This window comes from Taudactylus pleione, unplaced genomic scaffold (assembly GCF_031769625.1).
Source record: "Taudactylus pleione unplaced genomic scaffold, aTauple2 ptg000015l, whole genome shotgun sequence".
Classification (NCBI taxonomy): Eukaryota; Metazoa; Chordata; class Amphibia; order Anura; family Myobatrachidae; genus Taudactylus; species Taudactylus pleione.
Genome location: NW_028284417.1, coordinates 36,243,619 through 36,269,907, shown reverse-complemented (window position 1 = coordinate 36,269,907; position 26,289 = coordinate 36,243,619). Strand labels below are relative to the sequence as shown.

The following is a 26,289-nucleotide window of genomic DNA, read 5'->3' as shown; positions in this document are numbered from 1 at the left end:
ACTCGAGGTCTCCAGGTCTTGCTCCAGGTCTTGCTCCCTTTGGTGCAAGACCTGGAGCGACAGATTGCCCGCCAAGAACTACAGTTATGTTTATATTGCGGCTCTGGTGATCATTTCATTAGAGACTGTATTCTTCGCCCTTCCTGCTTGCCAAAGAAGGTTATAATTGGGGTCCGGCTACTAGATGTTTCTTCCCTCGTGTAGGGAGAATAGGAGGAATAGGTCGTCCTCCCAAAGTCAGTGACATATCCAAAGGTGGGGTTTTAAGTTTTGCTCCCCGGAAGAGATTTTCAAGTACTACACCCCGAAAGGAGGTTACAAGTTTCACACCCCAGGATGGAGTATTTATTTCGAATCTCATATCCCAGGAGGGGATCTCAAGTCTGTCAGTCCAGGAGAGGACCTCAAGAGTTTCTACTCAAATTAAAGTTTCAAGTCATTCACCCCAGGAGGGGGTTCCCAGTGCCATTCCCCAGGAGGGGGAATGGCACAAATATTTAATAACAAATATTTAATAACATTTTACAAACCACGTTTTCGACTTTCAGGCCTCAAGAAAGGGCCTTCATTTTGAGTTGCACGCCCCAGAAGGGGGACTTAGTTTCAAGTTTCACGCCTCAAGGGGAAGCCTTCATTTCGAGTCTTATGCCCCAGGAGAGGGTCTTCGTTTCAAGTGTTATGCCCCTATAAAGGGTTTCAAGGTTCATACCTCAAGAGTGGGTTTTGAGTCACTCACCCCAGGAGGAAGTCTCTGTTCTTGCATCCCAAAAGGGGGTTTCAAAATCCGTATCCCAGAGAAAGATCTCAAATTTCTTGCACCAAGAAAATGTCTCCGGTTCTTCGCTCAAGAAAGAGTCTTCTGGTGTGGTGTCAAAGTCAAACATTCTAGTGCCCCATCAGTTAAGAGGTTCACAAGATGATGCTACCACTACATCTTTAGGTATCACTCAGAATCCCTCTGATGTTTCTATGCCCATTGTTTTTTATGGAGATATAATGCAGTATTATGTCTTGATGGATCACTTCATCGCTATTATGAAATACTCTACATGCTCTGAAATCAAGCCTACTAATGTAGTAAAATTTATAATTTCATCTTTCTGAGGTAAAGCTTGGGACTGGGTTGAGCCTATTTATGATTCAAAGGATCCAATGCTGTTTGATTTAGTAGCTTTTAGTGCAGCAGTCATTAAAGAATTTAGTCCAACTTATCCAGGCAGTTCACCCATATACAATCACCTCAATGAAGTCCCTAGCCTTAGAGTACCATCTGCCACCATTAAACTCAGAAGCACTTCTTTGAGTCTTTCCCATAATAATCCGGTGTAAGGACAGCCAATTCAGAAGGAGGAGAGGTATTAGAATGATGAAATATAATACAGATTCTGACTACGATCTTGAGTACTATGAAAAACTACTTTCAGTAGTGCACGTGAAAGACCCTTTGCAACTTAAGTCTTCTTCAAGTGGTTCGAAAAAATCTCGGAAAAAGAAGAAGAATCGATGACTTCCTGGTGACCAACCTTTCTATGACAAATTGACCGTTTTTCCAATTATTAGTCCCATTTGAAGTTTGAGGGACCATCTGGTAGTTGTGTTTTCAAGCCGGATTTCTGAGTTTCCTGTGTTTTCAAGTATTTTATGTGTCTTTCTGAGGAGTTCCAGCTGAGCCTTTATGGGTGTACGGTGTCCACCCTGAAAGGAGGGGGTACTGTCAGGGTTCAGCCTAGGATTGGCTATATCTTACCTCCATGCCAGCTTCCCCTGACTTCCTTGTGGTCAGACGTCTGGTGCAGTGATGGATGAGATGATGAGTATTCTGCCTTAGGTGCTTTCTGTGGACTTCCATGGTCGGCTGTGTGTGTTGGGGATTGGAGTTCTCATCATGGGTGCCGCCATGACAGTTCTTCTCATGTGACAGTCATCCTAATCAATGGTAGCATGATCTCAGTCAGCTGACACTGTGCTCCAATTATCTGCTACCCCTGAGTATAAATCCACCTACAGAACTCCAGGAAGTTGCTTGATCAACAATTGGCACTCCTAGTGTTTTAGTTGAGGTCTGTTCCAGGCTCCCTTGGATTCCTAGCCTAGTTCCAGTGTTTTCCAGTGAGCAGCAGTGCAATCTACATGTCTGCCTGTATGCCTAAGTTCCAGTGTTTTCCATGGAGCAGCAGTGCGACCTACATCTCTGCCTGTGTGCCTAGTGGGGTCCATCCATCAGCGATGGATTGCCGCTATCCCGCGATGTGGCATCCCGGCATCGCATGATCGCAGAAGTCCAACATGTTGGATTTTCCCGATTTGACGATTGCGATCAAAAAATGATCGCGATCATCAAATCGCCGACATTTAACATGGAAAATGTCTGCGATCCGGTGACGATCGCAGAACATCGATGGTGGGAGGTCGGGGTTTCCACCCAGAAATGCCGGCACTTCCCAAAGCATCACCGGATCGCAAAGTCCAGTGCCTGATGTATGCCACCTTTAGTTCCAGTATTTTCCAGTGAGCAGCAGTGCTAATACATCCCTGCCTGTGCATGCTGTTCCTGTGATTGCAAACTACAAGTTTATCCTGTGTGCCTCACAGCTGCACCACTGTGCAATCTTCTCCTTGTTTACTAGCTACAAGTGTTCCCTGTAAGCAGCAGTGCTAATTACCTCTCTGCCTGTGTGCCTAAGTTCTAGTTTTTCCCAGTGAGCAGCAGAGTGACCAACATCCCTGCCTGTGAATTTAGTTGCCAGTGTCTCCTGTGAGTTACAGAGCAATTACATCCTAGCCTGTATATATATATCACCTGTGCCACCCTGTGTTGCAAAAGTGCGTCCACACTCCATCTCCCTGTGTATCCCTTGTGTCTTACCTGTGGTGCTAAAGTGCGTCAGCACACCTCTCTTTGTGTTTCCATCGTGTGCCACCCCACAGTGCAAAGTGTGTCCACACGCCATCTCCCTGTGTATCTCTTGTGAGTTAACTTGTTTTGCTAAAGTGCGTCTGCACAGCATTTCTGGTGTATTCCTCTAGTGCCATTCCGTGTGACAAAGGGCGTCCACATATCACTCCCTGTGTCTTCTCAAGAGTCACTCCCAGTGTACCTCTTAAGGTGTGATTCCAGTGAACCTCTCAGTATTACTACAAATACCTCTCTAGTGTCAACCAGATGTGCTAAAGTGCATCAGTACTTCATTCCAGGAATACTCTCAAGTATCATCTCTCTGTGTAACAGTGCCTTGGTTAGGCACTCTCCCCGTGCCACTGATATCTCGAGTCTCTATTCCCACGGATCTTGGATACCTGGTCAAAGGACCGCAACCTGCCTGCAGGGTGCAGCTAAGCCTATATCCCTATTGGAGGGTCACTGGCGAACACCTCCCTCCAGGTTAGATCCGCACCATTGACAGGTCTCGCCAACGTCCAAGGTCGTGGATGGGGAGCTCTTGTATCCAGGCCTCTCACCCCGAGTTCTTCCCAAAATCTAGACCACAACCCCTCAGTAGCGGATTCTACTACCCCAAACCTGACAATACCCCTCACTATCACTTCTCATTCTCAACCCCCCCAATGAAATAACCCTCTCTCACCAACTTAAACACCCCTCACTATCACTTCTCATCCCATACCCCCACTCACAAATGAAACAACCCTCACTCACAACCATTCCCTGACCCCGTAACTGACCAACTGACATACCCCTCACTCATCATCATGCCCTGACACCAAACGTCAACCCCCGAAATACCCCTCACTAAAAATCATGCCCTGACCCCAAAACTAACACACAAATACCCTTTCCAAAAAGTGGCAAACAACAAACAAAACAACAACAAAAAAAATGTTAATTGTCCTACCTCTCAACAGACCCAATGCTATGCATTCCTCCTCGCACCCACTGTATTATTCATAAGCTTCTTCTCAGTCTGAGGCTGTTTCTGTATTCCAACACTGGCAGACCATTCTATGGGGGTTCACAAAAAAGCAAAAAACAAAAATGGAGCAAATATATATTACATAATAAATAATATTAAATATTTATGTATACATTCTGACCCATACATGTAAATAGGATATATGTTATTATTGCAATAGTAATGTTAGTATAAGGGCTATTTATTCAAATATATAAACCTCAAAACATTATAAAGAGAAGGTAAATGGGGTCAAGTTATTGTCAATTATTTATTTTGACTACAGTCCCAAATTATGTTCTCTGTAAGTTATTTTGAGGTTAATATATTTAGATATCCTTTATATTAACATTACTATTACAATCATAATAAATAGTGGTCCTGATTCAGCACAGGACATACAGTAATTGCAAAGCTGCATGCAAGTAGCTTTGCAATTCCGTCCTTGCAGCAGGAGGTATCACACCTTCTGCATGCATTACTTATCTGAGCTGCATCCACTAGCGTGCACTGCTGAATAAGGGCCAGTATATTTAGAATATACTTTCCATTTTACATGGGAATCCAACTTGGCGTGCGGTTTACTGCGTTGGGAATAGGCCCAGGTCTCACGCCCGGAGCTATTCAATTAATTGCATTTCCCCGCATTTTAAATCATGAGTTAACGCGCGCTAAACTATAGATTCCGTGTGAAGTGCAAGAACCTATGGGTTTCCCAACACGTTAAAATGCAGATTTTGCATTTCAATGCAGATTTTTCCTTGCAGCTCCTGAGGCAATGAGGAAAAATCTACCCTCTGAGGCTTAGCGCGTGGGATCCCCCAGATAATTGAATTGGGCAATGCATTCAATTAGCTACAGGGCAAACACTGAGCCTAATTGAATCTCCCCCTTATATTTTTTCCTTTTGTCTTGTCTTATGGCCTTACATATGTCTGTATGTGCCTTTCAGCATTTGTATGTTCTGTATTGTCTATATGCTCTGTACTATGCTTTCCCCTCATCTGTATGTTCTGTATTGTGCCCCCTCTGCTCTTTTCTGCATAACCATTATTGTGCTCCCCCTGTTCTCCTCTGTATAACCATAATCGTGCCTGCATCGTCCCCAATATAGCCAATTTTGTGCCACCCTCTCCTCCCCTGAACAGCTATTATTGTGCCCACCACCCCTCCAAGTCTGTATAGCCATTATTGTACCACCCTCTCCAACTCCCATTTATAGCAATTATTGTGCACCGTGTCCTCCTCCCATGTATAGCCATTATTGTGCCACCCTTTCCTCCTCCCATGTATAGCCATTATTGTGCCACCCTTTCCTCCTCCCATGTATAGCAATTATTGTGCACTGTCTCCTCCTTCCATTTATAGCCATTATTGTGCCACCCTTTCCTCATCCCATGTGTAGCCATTATTGTGCCACGCTTTCCTCCTCCCATGTATAGCCATTATTGTGCCACCCTTTCCTCCTCCCATGTATAGCCATTATTGTGCCACCCTTTCCTCCTCCCATGTATAGCCATTATTGTGCCACCCTTCCTCCTCCCATGTACAGCCATTATTGTGCCCCTCCTAGTCTGTTCTCAAGTGTCTCCCCTTGCAGCCGCTGGTCTGGTCTTCAGAGCTTAGTTCCTTGGGTCAGCTCTACTGAGTCTGACTGAAACTGGCATACAGAGAGCGTTGCGACTTCATGACATCCGTGATGTGTTGCCGCATCGCCACTGCATCTGAAAATAGCAGCGATGGTGTGTGGCTGTGGTATCACCCACACAGGCTTTGCTTGCACTCTGGGAGACTGGCCCAGGCCCACACTCTTTGTTCTGGCCCCGGCGGGATGCAGATAGGACAGTTGGCCATCTGCACCATGCGTGCGACACTGGTGGTGATGACAGGAAAATATTTTTTTTCCTGTTAACACTCTCACCGGTGGGCCAGCACTTTATGCTGGTGTGGGCCTATTTACATGGGAGGCCAGGAGCTGCAGCTCTATCCGCCGCATTGTTAATCCGGTCTGCTAGCAGGGTGCTTAGAATGGCACCTGCAGCCAGGATTACTGCTGCGGCACCACTAGAGCATTCTTTAGATGTTCCTAGCAGGCTTCCTTCAGTTGTACCACTGATGAGAGCATTCACAGTACACTCCAATCAACACTTTTACTTACCGCAGCCATAACAGGGCGCTATTTAGCCCTGGTACGGTGCCCGTTATTAAAGATAGTACAGTATATATTGTAAATATCTTATAGTTTTGTGCATAAAAATTAAAACTGGTAGAAGTTAAAGGTGTTAATTAGGGTTTATCCAAGAAGGCTCTACTTATCGTTCACGATAGGTATAGTTTGGGTGGAGGCACTAATTATTGTGTAATAGCACAAGGATAGAGAGCCCAAGGTTGGGTTACATACCTTTTATTAAATCATTTTAAAATATTCCTAAATCTACTATAGCAATCAGATAGATAATGTATAGAAGGAAAACATAAACTAAATGTAGTCAGATACTGTATCTCCAGTCTCACTGGCGTATATATCTATAATGGGTGCAGGGTGTGCGGTGCAGTGAGTCCACACTACACACCCGGCACCCATTATTAATACCTACCTCGCTTCGGTGCTGCAGCACAGATCACCTGGAAAATGGCGCGGAGGCCTATTCCCCGGATATTTGCGCACACGCAGTAAAGTGTCTCCAGGACCATGGTGTGGGCGCCATGTTACTGGAGACCTGCGAATGCATAGTACAATGCCAGAGTCTACTGTACCACAGAAAGGATGGAGCCCGCATGGAGTAGTCTGCACACGGGCCCCCTTTTCTCTTAAACTGCCGCTGTCCAGTCTATATTATTCCTCTTATATTGAAAGGAATTACATTGCTTAGTATCTGGGGAGGATTATTTCTTCAGAGTCTTATACCCAGATGTTCAGTCATTTCTAATATATATTTGGATGAACCTTAGATAATAATTTAAAATGTGTGTTTTTCCAGTTTTAAATTAACATAGGATATCTGCGTGTCTGCAGCCCTTATATTTATTCCTCAAAGCACATATATATTAGCCACAGCAGTCTTTGTTGTAGTGTTGTTTTCTTGCTTAGTATACTTTTTGTAACATATTGTACACAATGTGTCTTTCTTACGCTGAAATCGCAGAGGTTGACCTCCTACGTTCATTCAGCTGCTACAGACGTCTTCAATTTTCATCTGCACAGCTTATGTTTTGTTGACAGGTACTTGTCTCTATTGAGTAATACTTTTTAATCTGGGTTTCATATAGTAATGATGATACTTGTTTATACAATATATCCTTCTTTTGTCAACCTCCCACGTTCAAATGGCTACTGCACAGTTCTCAAACCTCCATCTGAATAACTTGTTCTTTATTTAATAACACTTATCTCTCTGGGGGAATAATGTTCAGCCTCAATTTCCAAAACTCATCACACAATAAAGTCAATTTATAATAATAATATTTTTTTTAGTAATCATTTTTCATTGAGTAATTGCATTGTAATGTTTATATTTATGTAAATGTTCAGTGTTGTTATTATATCTCAAAATTGTTGCATATTTGGTATTACATATTACACAATCTCTTCTATAAATCTTACTGGGCAATGGACCTTATGTCAGTGGTCGTATCTAAAACACCATTAAACACCACTGACACACTCAATCATATCAAACTGTTTTAGTTATATGGAGAACTACAGAATATATGAGTGTATTGGATGTGGGGGCCTATTAATCAAACCCATTTTCAAAGCAACAGCAGCTGTATGTTTCCCAATACATACATATATATATATATATATATATATATATATATATAATGATAAAAGATAGAACTGTGGCGCTTGATCCTAATTCCGGTTTCGTATTCCAAAACAATTAGTATTTCACACTAGAATCCTTCTTATCAGAAGTGGCAGCTCAGTCCTAGTCACTGTTAGGTTAGGCGGTATAATCTAGGGATAAAGTAAAAAAGAAGAAAGGACAAGCGCCCAATAGTGTGGTATCTCGTGATACAGTTGGTTAAAATAGAGAACAATTGGCTATTGCCCGTACCCTATGTATGCTTGTTATATAAGCGTATAATGTAGAATCCCATCGTCCAAACACAGTACAGAGTGATGAAGTGGCCTCGGGGAACCCTCAGACTCCAGAACACCCCACGTGTGCCCTTGGACAGCAACCTTATGAGTGAATGGTGTACACAACGTGATGTAATTTGCATCCAGTTTTATTCATATAAATGTGAAGCACAAATATTACATACAGTTTAAAATGAAAAAAGAAAAAGGTTGCTTATCTGAAAGGGGTGGTGTCTGGTCTTGCAGGGGGTACCCGTAGGCACACAGCAGGTAAGTAGTGGTAGTTGTAGCAGAGGGGCATCAATACCCTATGCGTTTCACCAACATAGGCTTCCTCAGGGGTGAGGGATGTGTTCACAAAGACTCCTTATATACTAGTAATAGGCCACAAGCCCACCCAGTGCCATTTTGGCACCAAACTGACGTTACTTCCGGATTTTTGGTGAAAAAAAAATTACAATACTTCCGTTTTTGGCACCAAAATGACATCACTTCCGGTTTTAGCAGCAAAATGATGTCACTTCCGGTTCGCGGCATCTGAAAACCGGAAGTAACCATTATAAGCTGACAACAGGCTCCTAAAGGTGCTTTTACATGAGGGCATAGTGCCCAATGTTCACTAGAGCTAAAACTGCTCTGGAAACGAAAGCTAAACTAGAGCTAAAACTGCTACATGGATACTGCCATTATTTTCATATATGTCTCCTTTACAATCAGCGTCATTTTGTTGGTTAGATAAGGGGACTATACATACTATGAATGTTTATATGTAATATATAAGGGGATATTACTTTAAATCCACATAGAGACTGTCTGCAGCATAAATCTATATTCTATTAATGTCCATTCATGGAAATCAACAGGAAGATGCTTGTCAAATATACAATTAGATCACGGCTAATAAAAACACACTCATTTTTTAAATAGCGCACCCGGATACACACTATAAGAACATGGGGTATACAATCAATATGAAGGGTTAAAACAAATCTAAAATACTTAACTCAAGTACTGAGGACAATGTAAGTGAAATCATAACAACAACAGGGCCGAAACTAGGATTTTTGTCACCAGGGGCAAGACAGTAATTTGGCGCCCCTCATGTAATTCCCCCTGCAGTAGTGCCCATATTGTAATCCCCCCATAGTAATGCCCATATGTTAATACCCCCATAGTAATGTAGTAATGCCCCTGTAGTGCCCACCATACAGTAATGCCCCTGTAGTGCCCATGCTCCCATATTAATGCCCCTGTAGTGCCCATGCTTTCATAGTAATGCCCCTGTAGTGCCCATGCTCTCATAGTAATGCCCCTGTATTGCCCATGCCCCCATAGTAATATCCCTGTAGTGCCCTTACAGTAATGCCCCTGTAGTGCTCATGCCCCCACAGTAATGCCCCTGTGGTAATGCCCCTGTAGTGCCCATGCCCCAATAGTAATGCCCCTGTAGTGCTCATGCCCCATTATTAATGCCCCTTATTGCCTATGCCCCCATAGTAATGCCCCTGTGGTAATGCCCCTGCCCCCATAATAATGCCCCTGTAATGCAGCTTATTAAAAAAAAAAAATACTTACCTTGAACCCCGCTCCTGCATCCAGCGTCACGTCCGGTCCGCCGGCTGCTCCTTGGAACTATGGGGGAGATGTCATGACGTCTCCCCCATAGTGCCCGTGGGGAGAGCCGGAAGCTGGGGTTCGGGAGAGAACTCCAGCCTCCGGCTCCTGCTACACCGCGTCACTGCAGAGAAGGAGCCGGGCGCCCGCTGGTAATAAATATTACCAGCGGACGTCCGGCTTGGAGCCTCTCTGCAGCGCGGGGCTGGAGGTCACTGGCACCAGGTACAGCGGCTCACCCGGTGCACGTGCACCTCCAGCCCCCCCCTATTTGCGGCCCTGACAACAATATTGTAACCACAAAAGTATGCAAGATATTAAAATAATCCGGAATATTAAAATAATCCATAAAAATATATACATATAAAACTGTAATTATAAAACTGTATAAAATAAGTTTAAAACTCATGTGGTATATAAAATAGGTGGCATGATATAACCAGATAAAAGCGCATCATAAGCCTGGAGGAAGGGGATAAAAGAGGTTCAGATAAATGAGATTATAAAAATGGTGCTATTTCATAGCTCTCATTGTGTCCAAAGGGGATAGCGTATTCAGGGCCTGATTCAGAGCCGGACGCTATTTGCGCTCGCTCGTTCAGAAAAAGGGGCCGCCTATTTAAATTGAGCGCTCGCTCTTTGCGGTCTGTTGACGCCTCTATTTCTGAGCGAGCGAATGAAACATGCGCTCGCTATTTTGTAAAGACGCCCCCTGGCCGCTCGCATCATACGTCATCTCTGCTATTTATTAGATTAATCGAGTACATCGAAAAAGCGTCTGAATTGCTCGCAGTGCTTGTGGTTGGATTTTCCTACCGCAATCATGCGAACAGTTCAGGCTAAGAAACAACCAAGTGACGTGGTCGATGATGCTGCTTTGTTAATTATGCACACCATTAAAACGCCCATTTTGACCATTTGGCATGCCTGCGTTCGGATCTCCACTCCCCGTTTTCAAGCACCTTCCCCTGTTACCACCCACAAATGCCTCATCCTGTCACTCAAATTAGCAGGCACTCGCAATTTTGGGAACACACGATTTCCGACCGCACTGACTGGTTGGCGCATGCGCATTACGACCCATACGCATGCGCAGATGTGCGAACATCGCTCCGAGCGAACGAGCAGCCACTTACGAGCGGCTCTGAATCAGGCCCTCAGTTCATAAATCCAGGACATTTCTTGTTGCGACAGGCGTTTTAGCAGGTCTCCACCTCTAGGTCCTAAGCTCACTTGTTCAATAGCCTTGTATGTGAAACTGTCTGTTGAGGAATTATGGTGGGTGCAAAAATGTCTTGAAAGTGGATGACTCTCCACTTTATTCTTTATGTTCCATATATGTTCTTGGATCCTTAATGTTAGTTGTCTTTTTGTTTTTTCCAATGTATTTCATTTTGCAGCCACATTCTATAATATATATGACTGAGGTAGTGTTACAGTTTGTAAACTGTTTAAGTTTATATTCCTCAGTGTCATTAAAATCATGATAACACCTTCTGTTTGGATGAACAAATTTACAAACATTGCAATGTCTGCACTTGTAAGAGCCCACACACCTTATAAATGATTCCTTCTTTTTTGGGCTATCTTTCTTCCTCAATCTACTTGGTGCTAGGATGTTCTTAAGGTTTTTGGATTTATTGAATACCACATCTGGTTTTGTGGGTAGTAAGTTTCCCAGAACTGGATCCATTTTCAGGATATTCCAATGTTTATTGAGGATTTTCTTAATTCTCCCTTCTTCATTGTTATACTGTGTAATGAATGGGATGAATTCTGTGCTTCTATTATTTGTCTGATCCTTCTTGTGGTTATCTGTCAGGAGAGATTCCCTATTTAGTTCGTCCCCTTTGGATAGTGCCTCTCTCAGGATATTCTCAGGGTAACCCCTCTCTCTGAACCTGTCCACATAAATCTTGGCTTGTTCATGATAGGTCTCTTGTTTTGAACAGTTTCTTTTGATACAGTAAAGTTGTGAATACGGATGTTATTTTTCCACATTTTGGCATGATTGCTTCGGTAGTGGAGGTAGCTATTTGTGTCTACTTCTTTGATAAAGTTTTTGGTTATAATCTTGTTGTCTTCATTGGAAAGGACCAAGTCCAAGAATTCAGCATTGTGAGTATGGGAGAGCAGACAGGGAGTTTGCTCAGAGACACTTGAAAACCTATCTGTCTTTCGTGGACTCTTGCCAGATCCCTGCTGTGCCTGGAAATGGCGGCGCGTGTATACGCTGCGGCTGCACTTACCGTTGGTGCCGGTGATGGCGATTCCTATGGTCCGGGTGTCCGTGTGTTGCGCGCTCCGGATGTGGTGTGGTTGTTCCTGTTCCTGCTTGTCGGAGTCCTGTGTGGTGACGGCGGCCGGTGTGGGATCACATACCCCCGCGAGGTGCTCCTTGGTCTCCGCCTGACTGGAGTTTGGAGTGGAGTGGCAGGTTCCGGAGCTGGTGGAGTGGAGCCGCTTGCAGGAGCTGTTGGGTCCGGCGCAGAGGCTGTGCAGGTCTCTGAGGGAGGTACAGCCCCGGGTAACCCCTCAGCCACAGGCATTGTGGGTGGAGCGGGGGTGGCTGGGATTGCTGCCGCTTCTGGAGCTTGTGTGTCTGCTGCCCCTGGAGTTACTGTGCCTGCAAGCGTGGCGGCCCTGGATGGGTCTGTCGCAGCTGGGGTGGTGAGTGGTGGCTGGTCTGGAGACTGGAGTTGTGAGAAGAGCCATGTGCACGGCAATGGAAGTAGAGATTATGGGGGTGGGCAGCGCTCTGGAGGGGGGCATTTCTGGAGACTCAGTTATCCCTGGAGACACAGGCAGGGTTGGAAGAGGCATCGGAGGAGGGAGAGGAGGCAAAAAAGGGGTAAACGAGCTGGTACTAGAGCCAGGCTCAATTTATGTTTTATCAAACCCCCTTTGCCTAGCTTATTTCTAGCAAATGTTCAGTCCCTGACTAGTAAACTGGACGAATTACATGCAGTTCTTTCATACATGAAGCATCTGGAGTCCTGCTCTGTATTAATTTTTACCGAGACTTGGCTAAATGACTTAGTTCTGGATACTGCGGTCTCTTTTGGAAACAGGATTCTGTTCAGAGCAGACAGAACTTCTTCATCAGGGAAAAGTAGGGGTGGGGGGCTGTGTTTGTATGTCCTGCGTACCTGGTGTATTGATGCTATCTGTATTGGTAATCATTGCTCAGTGGATATTGAATATCTGTCTGTCAAATGTAGACCCTTTTATTTGCCCAGAGAAGTTTCGGTGGCAATTATCATTGCCGTTTATATTCCCCCTCAGGCTAATGTGACAATTGCCCTGGGAATTCTTTACGAGGAAATTGCGAAATTACAATCTGTGTATGTTGAGGCAGTTTTTATTATAGCAGGTGATTTCAATCAAGCTGACCTGAGGAAAGTATTGCCTAAGTTATATAAAAATGTATCGGCTCCAACTAGGGGCATGCGTACCTTGGACCAGGTGTATACAAACCTCAAGTCAGCTTATGAAACTGTTGTTTGCCCCCATATTGGCAGATCCGATCATATGTCCCTGTTTCTCATACCTGTTTACAGGTCATTAGTTAGGAGAGTGCGACCGGTAAGACGTATGGTAACTATATGGCCGGAGGACGCACTGACTAGATTACAGGATATGTTGGAATTCACAAACTGGGATTTGTTTATTGATGAGAGTAGGGTAAATGGCGATATAGATATTGACTCTCTAGCATCATTGATATTAGGTTACATCGGTTGCTGTACGGATAGTGTTACAGTAACAAAGAGTATTAAAATATTTCCCAACGTGAAGCCTTGGTTGAACGGGGAAGTTCGATCTCTACTCAAGGCTCGTGATAGAGCGTTTAAATCTGGTGATTTAGAAATGTTGAAATCTTCCAGGTGTGAATTGCAGAAAGGTATTAGGAGGGCTAAAATTAGTTACTCCGCAAAGATTGAAGCTAGAAGTCATGATAACAGGAATCCGAGAAGCCTGTGGCAGATGATCCAGGATATTACTGGTTGTAAAATAAAAAAGGAGGTGATTAGCAATGACAATAATCTATTAGCTGAAGATTTGAACCTGTTCTACTCTAGGTTTGATCAAGAGAATAGTTTTTCTGTTACGCCCCAAATTCCCCGGGTGGGGGAGTCTCCTCTTATGTTGGAGGAGTATGATGTGATTAAATGTCTACGTCGGGTTGATTTGTGTAAATCAGCCGGCCCGGATGGGATTAGCGGTAAAGTCCTCAAGGGGTGTGCAGACCAGTTAAGTTGGATATTAACGGTCTTATTTAATTTGTCCCTTTTTAATTGTGTAGTGCCGAGATGTTTTAAGAAGGCAAATATTGTTCCAGTTCCAAAAAAGGGGGTAGTAAAATGCCTTAATGATTATCGCCCAATTGCACTAACTTAATTGATAATGAAATGCTTTGAAAGGCTGGTATTAGGACATATTCAATCTTTTTTCCCAGTAGATTTTGATCCTTTTCAGTTTGCATATAGGAAAAATCGTTGCACTGATGATGCGGTACTTACAGCACTTCACTCTATTTTAGCTCATTTGGAAGTGAGGGATTCTTATGTTCGGATACTCTTTGTTGATTTTAGTTCTGCTTTTAATACGGTTATTCCCGTCTCACTAACATCTAAGTTGTTTGACTTGGGGTTAAGTGGGTCTATTTGTAACTGGGTTTTAAACTTTTTAACTGATAGACCACAAGTAGTTAGAATTGGAGGTGCTGTGTCGGGGGAAGTGTTGATTAAGACTGGTGTTCCCCAGGGTTGTGTTCTCAGCCCCCTATTATACTCGCTATTTACCCACGACTGCGTGTCGACTTCTGATTCTGTGAAAATCATCAAATTTGCTGATGATATTGCAGTCGTTGGGTTAATTAGCAGGAATGATGAGTCCCATTATAGGAAAGAGATCAAAAATTTGGTTTCTTGGAGTGGTGATAATCACTTGCTCCTAAATGGTGACAAGACAAAAGAACTGGTAATTGATTTTCGTAGGAGATGTTTAGAGCAGAAATTGCCAGTGTCTATTAACAACCAGGATGTTGATATAGTTGAGTCTTTTAAATTTCTGGGTATCCAGGTTGCGGCAGATTTGACATGGTCTTTAAATACACTGTCCCTAATTAAAAAGGCGCAACAGCGTTTGTTTTTCCTAAGACGTTTGAGGGCCTCGGGAGTTAGCAAAGTAACTATGCTAAACTTTTACAGATGCTCAATTGAGAGCATTCTGATGTTTGGTATCATTATCTGGTATGGCAACTGCACAGCGAGTGAAAGAAGTGCACTGGAACGGGTTGTTAGGACCGCCAGCAAAATCATTGGCGTGCAGTTGCCAACTATTCATGATGTTTATGGGCTTAGGGTTCTAAAGAGAACCAAAGGTATCATATCGGATCCAAGCCATCCATTTCATGAATTTTTTGATAAGCTCCCATCTTTAAAGCGGTTTAGAGTACTTCGGGCACGTACGAGTCGCTTGAGGGTTAGTTTTCTTCCATCTGCTGTGCGCATGTTGAATGCTATGATTGTATCTCTTTAGTTAATTTTAATTTTATTATTTTTGTGAAATTGTTTGTGATAACCTTTACCATGGATTGCTATTCACTGTTTTAAAAAAGTGCAATGTAATTTCGTCTGTCAAACTTGTTTTGCTGATGACAACAATAAATACAATACAATACAATACAATAAAATTGTATGTAAACGTTATATTAAAATCATTTTGGTGTATAAAAGATATAAAATCCTTAAAATCTTCCTCATCTCCATCCCATATAGTGATAATATCATCAATATACCTCTTATATAGCCGAATTCTGTCGTTATGTGGGTTGTTGTTACAAATATATTCCTCCTCCCACATGCCCATAAAAATATTAGCACAACTTGGCATAACAAAAATCGTGCCCATCGCAGTCCCACATACCTGCAAGTAAAAGTGATCCAAGAACTTAAAATAAATCTGATTAAGATGCAAATAAAATCTTTATGAGAGCCACTTAGTTTGGAGTCCTGTTCCAAGGTTCTTCTACATGCCTCTATCCCTTTATCATGGACTATGGATGTGTATAATGATGATACGTCCACTGTGGCCCACTTGTACGTCTCCTTCCATTCGATCTCCTCCATGTATTTAAGAACACTGGTTGTATCTTTAAGGTGGGAAGTGAGTTTCTTTACATAGGGATTCAAGAAAGCATCCACATATTTAGATAGTGGTACTGTTAGTGAGTCCATACCGGCAATGAAAGGTCTAGCTGGTGGATTCTCCAAACTCTTGTCCTCAGTACTTGAGTTAAGTATTTTAGATTTGTTTTAACCCTTTGTATTGATTGTATACCCCGTGTTCTTATTGTACATATCCAGGTGCGCTATTTAAAAAATGAGTGTGGTTTTATTAGCCATGATCTAATTGTATATTAGACAAGCTTCTTCCTGTTGATTTCCATGAATGGACATTAATAGAATATAGATTTATGCTGCAGACAGTCTCTATGTGGAGTTAAAGTAATATCCCTTTATATATTTACATATAAACATTCATAGTATGTATAGTCCCCTTATCTAACCAACAAAATGGCGCTGATTGTAAAGGAGACATATATGAATATAATGGCAGTATCCATGTAGCAGTTTTAGCTCTAGTTTAGCTTTCGTTTCCAGAGCAGTTTTAGCTCTAGTGAACATTGGGCACTATGCCCTCATGTAAAAGCACCTTTAGGAGCCTGTAGTCTCCATATAATGGTCACTTCCGGTTTTCAGATGCCGCGAACCGGAAGCGACATCATTTTGCTGCTAAAACCGGAAGTGATGTCATTTTTGTGCCAAAAACGGAAGTATTGTCATTTTGGCACCAAAAATCCGGAAGTAACGTCATTTTGGCACCAGAACGGCACTGGACAGGCTTGAGGCCTATTACTAGTATATAAGGAGTCTCTGTGAACACATCCCTCACCTGAGGAAGCCTATATTGGTGAAACGCATAGGGTATTAATGCCCCTCTGCTACAACTACCACTACTTACCTACGGGTACCCCCTGCAAGACCAGACACCACCCCTTTCATATAAGCAACCTTTTTCTTTTTTCATTTTAAACCATATGTAATATTTGTGCTTCACATTTATATGAATAAAACTGGATGCTAATTACATCACGTTGTGGACACCATTCACTCATAAGGTTGCTGTCCAAGGGCACACGTGGGGCGTTCTGGAGTCTGAGGGTTCCCCGAGATCACTTCATCAGTCTGAACTGTGTTTGGACGATGGGATTCTGCATTATGCGCTTATATAACAAGCGTACATAGGGTACGGGCAATAGCTAATTGTTCTCTATTTTATCCAATTGTATCACGAGATACCACACTATTGGGAGCTTGTCCTTTCTTCTTTTTTACTTTATATATGTCAATATCAGCTGGCACTCCACAGTGTATATAATAATACTTGCTCTGGTGCCATCCGAGGTATGGTAGCCTTAGTTGTAGAAAAGAAAAAGCAGCGGCACTCACGGAACTTTCAATAAGGAATACTGGACACAGCAGTGTAGTTCAACATTTCAGTAAGTGAAGACTGAAACGTTGATAAACGTCTTCACTGTCTGAAACATTGAACTACACTGCTGTGTGTCCAGTATTCCTTATTGAAAGTCCCGTGAGTGCCGCTGCTCTTACATATATATATATATATATATATATATATATATTAGGATCGAAATGGTCTGTCACTCTTAATCCTCTAATACATAATAGCCTCTGTGACCTCCTTGGGATGGTGAATACAGAAAGTAATATAGGCGGCACTGACAGAAAGTAATATAGGCGGCACTGGAGGTCTTAAATGCAGTGATGATATTTAATCCAACGTTTCAGGTCATATACAGCCCTTTTGTCAAAGTTACATTAATATATATATATATATATATATATATATTTAAAATATATATATATAGCCAGGTAGTAGTCGTCAATGTTTCAGTCCCGTTGCCTTTGTCAAAACTTCAGCATAACAACCATATACCATTATGTATGTATATCAAGCGGCATCACCGTCACCAATAGTCCACTATTGGTGACGGTGATGGTGCTTGATATACATACATATTGGTATTTAGTTGTTATGCTGAAGTATTGACAATGGTCCTACGGGACTGAAACATTGACGACAACAACCTGGCTCTGACTATGATGTTGACAATAACTTAATACGTGTGCTGCTTTTGGTGAGTGCCCTCTGTCCTTCTCCATATCTATGGAAATAACACTGGATCTATATTAGGACCATAATATTGGTTTTGGAGACTGCACCCCAATGATGATGAACCATTATGAGATGTGATCGATATATATATATATATATATATATATATAGTAACACGGGGTATTGAAATGAGGACTCCAGACAGGCAGGTACTTGGCAAAGCAGTGTCTCTTTAATGGTAGCAGACACAGCACCTCAGCATACGTGAGGTTAGGCCTGGATACACACAGGCACATAACCGAAAATAAGCAAACAACATAAAAGTAAATGTTTCAACACTCCTTGTGCTAATGTCTGATGAGCTTGGGCCTCTAAGGTTTTCTCAAACAATGGACCCTATTTTATATAGCCATTTTTATAATTTTCTAACAAACTCCACAACGTTTGGTTCCTCTATTTTCTGCTGTTCCCAGCCTTCCATCAAGATGTCTAGGATGCCTCTTGCTTGCCTTCCAAAGAGGAGCTCATAAAGGATAAACTCGCTGAGGATTGGGGTACCGCACGTATGGCAAGCATGAGGTAAGGGAGTACTTCATCCCACTCCCGTTTATTATTTAGGACAGCCCAGCATATCAGAGATTTTAAGGTCCTGTTAAATCTTTCCACCAACCCATCCGTCTGTGGGTGGTATACTGAGGTATGCAGTCGTACTATTCCCAACTTCTTACACAGTTCTGCCATTACTTGGGACATAAATGGAGTCCCCTGATCTGTGAGGATTTCTTTAGGGAACCCAAGATGAGAAAAGAAGAGCATCAACTCCCTGGCAATAGTAGTTGTTTTGGTATTCTGCAAGGCTATTGCTTCTGGATAACATGTGGTGTAATCCAAAATCACCAGAACAAATTGGTTACCCCGCTTTAATTTTTCCAGTGGATCAACGAGCTCCATTGCAATGTGATCAAATGGTACCCCAACAATAGACATTGGCACTAATGGTGCACTGAAATGAGGCCTTGAGCTGGTCTTCTGCCACACAGGACACCGTTGGCAGTATCTTTTTACTTCAGCCGTGATTCCTGGTCCAAAGAATAAGAGCAGAATACATTCCAGTGTTTTCTCTTCTCCAAGATGACCTTCCCAAAGATGTGTATGAGTGGCTCACAACACTAGTGGTATATGTACCCTGGGCACCAACAACTGTCCAACTGCTCAATCTTCTTCTCTTGTTCCACTTTGACTCTATATAGTAGATCGGCTTTAAGGACAAAATATGGAGTGCCTTCCAGTGGGTAGGCAGTTTTTACAATGCCATTAACTTCTATGACACTAGCCATGACATTCCCTAGGGCAGCACGTTTTGTTGATCTCAGGCAAAACTTCACAGGTCTATGTCAGGTGGCAGCGTATCCCAATCTGGACTGGGGCTATTCTCACTTAATATTGGTGAGTCAGACGTTTCTTCTCCAAAGAAGACTGGCTGTGCTTTTCCACTCTTCTACCTTTTCCAAGGTAGGGCCTTGGAGACTTTACATAGTCGTTGTCTCTGTGTTTTCTTCATGAGCTCAACAAATCCTGGGAAATTGTGTCCCAATATGATAAGATAGGGGAGCTTAGGACCAGCTGCAGCGACCACCTTATAGGTGTTCTACTTTATAGTGAGGCTCACTGGCACTCAGGAAAACTTTTCTGTGGATCCATGAACACAGAGTACTTCAACTAACCCTGGCACCTTTTCTACTGCCCTGGGCAGGACAGCCTCTAAGATCAGGGTTATCTCATTCCCTGAGTCTATAATAGCTGGGAACTCTCGGCCATTCAGCAACACAGTTTCCCACATTAACAGGGGTCTGGAATCCAGTGGTACCATCATGCAAAAAGCAGGGTACATAGCACCCATACTAGCAATCCCACACTCCATAGACTCTGTTTTCTGGGACAGTCCTGCCTTATATGAACTGGCTCTCTGCACACATAGAAAATTTCCCTGGCATCTCCAGTGGTGTTTCTTTGAGGAGGGACTCCTGGTAATAGGGCCCATTCATAGAAGAAGGAGTGATACCTGACCTGGCCAGAATAGCACTTTTTCATCAGCAGAGGACAAATCAGCATAGGCTTTCTGAGCCTCACCAGTGAGATAGGGTGTTAGTCTATCAGCCCAAGTATCTGCTGTCCATTTTAAACACTGTGCCACCCTCCCAAATATCAGCAAATATGCCTCTGGGTCATCTGAGGCAGACATTTTCTTCGAATGCCCAGCACCTGGTATGCCCATTGACTGGGTCACTAATAGTAACATTTGTTCTTCTGTGTTTTGGTGAGAGACCAACAAATTTACTATAGTGCAAAAAACTTTAGGTGCTTTTAGATAACAATCCAGTTTACACAAATAAATATATCTCTTTCAATTGTAATTCACATTTAACACAGAAAAAGAAAACACTGCTTTTTTTCCTGCAGCCATGCAGGGGTTAAACAGAACACAGGAAAAAAAACTGGCTTTTTCTCTTCCAGCACTGCAATGCTTAATTATGTTTGTCTTGCTCTTGTTCAGTCAACAGGTGAGCTTAATTAGACAGCATACTAGCTGGTGACAATACTAATCAGCATTTGTTATATCTCAAGCACCTTAGTAAAAACAAAGCAAAGTAACTTTTTTTCTCAGTACACATAAACAGCTTTTGCAGAATAAGTTACACAATGTCCTTAATATAACTGTGTTTTTTCTGGTTCGCCAACCATACTCCCGTATACTGAAGGTTTTGCCTTGTCAAATCCTTTGCTACGCCATGGGCATCTGAGACACAGCAGTGCAGAGTCCCCATACAGGCCACCACATGTAACAAAGGGTATTGAAATGAGGATTGCAGACAGGTAGGTACTTGGTAAAGCAGTGTCTTTTAATGGTAGCAGACACTGCACCTTAGCATACGTGAGGTTAGGCCTGGATACACACAGACACATAACAGAAAATAAGCAAACAACATAAAAGTAAATGTCTCAGCACTCCTTGTGCTAATGTCTATGTACCCTCCAGGTCCTGTCACCTTAATGCTAGCCACCACTCCCAGCCTATCACCTGCCCAGTTTGTCCGGCATCAAGAGCATCTGGTGTGTGGGAGTTTTAAACCCTTCCTGTGCTCCAGTGATTATTCCAGCTGGGCCTGTGTAAATGTTAAAATATGGAATTCCACACCTCTACTGCTAAAGCAGAATGCACAAGTTTCAATCCAGCCTCCCTTGGAATGGGCTGATTCCAGGATAGTTTTTCTATTAAATGGCATTGGCTTTGTTTGCAGAGCTTTGGTCATCACAGTTTAGATACAGTTAACTTTTTACTCCAAATTATAATTGCTGTCTATCAATCCTTCTAAAGTGGATATGTGGTGGTGTTGCCAATAGCAACTTCAATTCTAGCTATCAGTAATAGTATGTCCTAGATAAATTATAGGTAGAATCTGTTTGATTGCTATGGACCAACACCTCTACTTGTCCTTGTTGGAAAGATTGATAGATCTCCTTTAATGTCCTTGTAGAATATGATACAGGTCTATAGGCAGTGACTTGGTTCCTGGGACATCCTTGGCCCTGCCCCTGTGTATAAATTAAACCTAGAATATCAGCATTTTTTTCATTGCACTCCTAGGCCAAAAATTGAGAAATTCAGCAAAAATTATTAAAATAAGTAAATTGTACTTATATATCATCCTTAGGGTCAGTTATATAGTGGTGGTCAGGGTTGTGCTTGTGTTTGTCGACATATTCTATGATTGTCAGTCATTATCAATGGTTTTGCCTATCCCATTAACCATAAACAATTTGAACTGGTCATGCACCATAAACTTGTGCCACCCCTGCAAGTTAGGGAGCTACTAAATAAAGCAATCTATAGGAGTCTAGTTATTAATTTTTCCTAAATCACAATAAAATCTTGATTAAAAAAATCAAAAATATTTATCAAAAAATATTGCCAAGACAGCTGAGCATTACTGGCATAGAGTGAAAGTTGTTGGTTAATGTGCTGCTTCGCCAGGTTAGTCTGTCACGCCTGAGGGTTGAAGTTGGGTGGAACAGGCGTGCAAGGCTAAAGTGGAGTCTTGGGAGGCATGGATGAAGTTGGGAGGCTTAAGCCAAGACTTCCTCATGTATGAGGTGAGGAGTAGAGAAGCTGTAGAGGATGAGGGGGCCCAAAGGCGAGGACTGATATGCAGTCTTTATTAACAATGAGTAGGAATGAGAACTGGAGATAATGATACTGTATAGATGAGCAGAATCAGGTTGGGACCAATGTTGCTGGATTGTTGAGTAGGGCCGGAATGACTGATAATGCTGAACTGAAGAGCTGGATCGGTTTGAGACCGGTAGTGATGAACTGGAGTTCTGAATCAGTTGGAGACCGATGAAAAAGTTTTGAAGTTCTGAATCGGTTTCAGACCGATGATGATAAGCTGAGATCCTGGAGTGGTTTTAGACAGATGATGATGCGTAGACGGGCCAACAGGGTAGAGGTAAGTAATGCAGCTACATATGTAACTGCACTACTAATCGCAGGTACAACTTCTTTTCGGAGCAGCTGTCCCCGCAACGGAGCAATGATGAATTGCTCCAGTGTAAAGTATCCCCCGCTGTGAGTTAGATACTTAAATATCCCTTGCAGTGAGTTGAATACTTAATCATCGGGGGCCGTACAGCCGCCGATGATGAATAGGCCCCTTAGTTTTCACTTTGTGTTTTTACTTGCTATCCTTGTGTCAGATCTCTTCTCATACTTGCTCCACCTATTTCATGTATAGCTTTGGGAACTGGCTCCAAATGTCAGCTGATCAGCTTGTAAATCCTGTCACACCTAGAGGAACATTACTTGAGTCATTTTTCTAACTGCCTACTAAGGTTGCAGCTTCCAAACACTTTTCTATTTCTCTTTTTAGCTTATTAAACTCCACCACATCCCGGAAAATATTCCACACATCTACACTGAGCACAAATGTATTCATAATACTATGCAAATATTTATCGATAATATAGGTATCTCACAGCGAGCTAATGGTTGAGATATTCACCAATCACCTGGTTTAAATTAAATAATAAATACCTTATTCCCTAAAACTACAATTAAGATTACAATAATCTATTGTGATAAATCAGTGTCATTTGCTTATTATTTAAATGACTGAGGGCTCTATTTACTAGAATCCGCATATTGAATGCAGATTGTACTGTGATATTATCGACTGAATTTGCATTGCGAATTCAGGCAATATCACAGGGATTTACTACAAATCCCTTGCAGGGACAGAGCTTGCAATAAAGCTCTGTCCCTGCAAATCCCCTCCGCACACTAGTCACGGTATTTTCGCAAAAATTACCATGACAAAGTGCCTGCGCATTCGCAGACCGTAGACTGCTGCTACCCCCCCTGGCGCTAAGCTCCTCTCCCCAGCGCTAAGACCTGCCCCTGCGATCGTGGACCCCCGCGACCCCCCTTCGCAACACCCCCTTTCCCTTAATTACACTTACCTGCATGCAGGGGCGTATCTACCCATTGGCCAGGATGGCACTCGCCAGGGACGCCGACCAAAGGGGGGGCACCGTCTGGCAGTGCCACCAGTAGCCAAGGGGTGGACAAATCAGCCGGCCCCACAAGTGTAGGGCAGACCGCATGATAGCGGTCTGCCCTACACAGTTTACAAACAGACAGCTGCCAGCGGTGTCTGTGTGTGTGTAATAGCAGCCAGCTAATGAGAGTCAGACAGACTCTCATTAGCTGCTGCATCGTCCACGGAGGGAGCCAGCTGGAGCTCACTAATTAGCTCCATGTGCCGGGTCCCCCCGCAGCATGTGATGGGAGAGACGTCATACGTCATGACATCTCTCCCATGCAGGAGAAAAGCGGCCGGGACTGCGGCGGTCGCGTCAGGAGCGGGGATCAGGTAAGTTGAATTTGTTTTTTGCTCTTTGTGTCTGTGTTTGTGTGTGTAAGCCTGGCACTACAGGGGGGGGCACTGAAATAGGGGGTGGCAGCTACTGGGGCACTTTATGGGGGGGTGCCCGTTACTGGGGGGCACTGTATAGGAGTGGCCACTACTGGGGGTAATTTATGGGGGTGGCCACTACTGGGGGCACTGTATAGGGGTGGCCAATACTGGGGGCAATTTAGGGGGGTGGCCACTACTGGGGGCACTATATAGGGGGGACTACAACTGGGGGCACTGTATAGGGGGGGAATACTACTGGGGGCACTGTATAGGGGGGACTACAACTGGGGTCTACTACTGGGGGGCACTGTATGGGGGGACTAGTACTGGATGCACTGTATAGGGGGGCTACTACTGGGAGCACTGTATAGGGGGGCTACTACTGGGGGCACTGTATAGGGGGGACTACTACTGGGTGCACTGTATAGGTGGGCTACTACTGGGGGCACTGTATAGGGGGGCTACTAGTGGGGGCAATGCAGCATAGGGGGGATTATTACTGGGGGATTACTATTGGGGGCACTGCATAGGGGGGGGGCGCCAGTCCATTACATTGCCAGGGGCGCTTGGATCACTAGATATACCCTTGCCTGCATCCTCCGGTGATGTCCTCCATGCCTCCGGTCAGCTGATATCCCATACTGCACTGGGACCCTATCACCTGATGACCGGGCGGCAGTGCACTATGGGAGACCAGCTGACCGGAGAGGAGACATCACCAGAGGCCTGATCACCGGTCCCTGGAGTCAGGTAAGTAAAAAAAATGTTGACAATTTTTTTTTCTTTTTTTTACAGTAATCAGCTTGCAGTCTGTTTAGACCACACAGCTGATTACTGGGACCGACTCCTGGCACTGCTCTGCCCGTTAGAGCAAAGTAGGAGGCCGGTAACTGGGGTGGCGTTATTATCACAGGGTTTTCCCTGATATTTTTTTACAATTTATTTTTAGCAACTTTGGTCGGATCACATTTCCCATTACAATTATGGGAAATGCGATTTGCTTACTAAAAATAAGTGATACTTAGGGGTTGGAGTAGAATTTTACGAATTCTACTCTAATTGCCCTGTAATACCTATAGGTGATACTAAAATAATGTGAAAAGGGTGTGAAAACACCCTTTTTCACTTTATTTTAGTAAAAATAATGTTAAGAAATAGAGCCCTGAATCTTCATTGGAACGATATGTAATGTTTTTCTTAAAGCTAGGAGCACCAACACATTGCACCTATCAAGATCAGATAGTATATATGCACTGCGAGGGCCATCTAGGCACAGTGATGTTGACATTAAATCATAGCTAAGGCTAGAATTTACATTAATTGCACTATAGCTCTTTTTACAGTAGGGTTATATTTATTTTCATTATTTTTACTAAAATAATGTGAAAACTAGTGTTTTCACACCCTTTTCACATTATTTTAGTGTCACGTACTAAAAATGTTTTAGCATTTTTCATTTATTATTTTTTAAATAAATTTTCAGTTTTCTCAGGGGATCACGGGGGGCGATGGTTGCGTTATCCGGTGGCGGCATAAGCACTGACACACTCTCCCTTTATTTTTTTCGGAAAAATACAGAGAAGTGTGCGGACAGGATTTGCTTTATCACAAGCTCTGTCCCTGCATGCGGGTGCTAGTACATCCATGTGATATTTCCTAAATTCCCAATGCATATTTGGTCAAAAATATCACACTACAATCGCATTTTAAATGTTGATCGCAGTAAACAGGGGCCTTGGCACCTGATTGCGTAAGTATTCCACAAAAAGCACCTGGGAAAAAAATAGATCATTTTCTGTATAAGACAAATTGCTCTTTCTCAATTAACTTTAGTACTAATATTGTTTCATGTTACAGATATATGGCTCTTGTGCAGCCATTTCGTCTTACAAGCTTGAGGACAATATCAAAGACTATTCGTGTGAACATACTTCTGTGGGCGGCATCTTTTGTTGTTGTGTTCCCTGTCTGGGTCTACTCCAAGGTCATCCAGTTCAAAGATGGATTGGAAAGTTGTGCATTTGATCTAACAACTCCTAATGATGTTCTTTGGTAGGTATGGAAAAAAGAATTAATGAGCAATTTTCCTCTCAATTAAATGATACTTTAATAAAAGCTTACAGAAAGGTTTAAAGGTTCTGATCTTCTTTAATGTGATGTCCTTATTCATTGCTTTTTGCTGAACACTTACCCTTTATATGTAGAAACTTATAATTCACATTATTTTCAAACTGGGCAGGCTAGAGAAAAAATAATGTATTATGGTCAATGTGAGTCTATTAAATGTTCTGTACCACATGTACAAAACACTGTAATTTATGTCTAGCTATTTCATTAGTGTGTAATGCCAAGTAAAGCCTTGTCCACACTGCCATTTAGTGGACAGATGTACTAAGCTCTGGAAAGTGATAAATTGGAGAGTGATAAACTGCCCTCCAATCAGCTCCTAACTGCCATTTTTCAAACACAGCCTGTAACATGACAGTTAAGAGCTGAATGG

General features: G+C 42.9%; 1 protein-coding gene across 1 annotated transcript in view; it reads left to right on the top strand.

Annotated features, from left to right (window-relative positions):
- MCHR2 (melanin concentrating hormone receptor 2) overlaps positions 1 to 26,289 on the top strand; it is a 123,298-nt gene that overhangs the window by 73,880 nt on the left and 23,129 nt on the right. Inside the window, exon 3 of the mRNA XM_088470951.1 lies at positions 25,647 to 25,841. Within this exon, the coding sequence (XP_088327077.1) occupies positions 25,647 to 25,841 (195 nt within the window). The remainder of the gene's footprint in view (positions 1 to 25,646; positions 25,842 to 26,289) is intronic.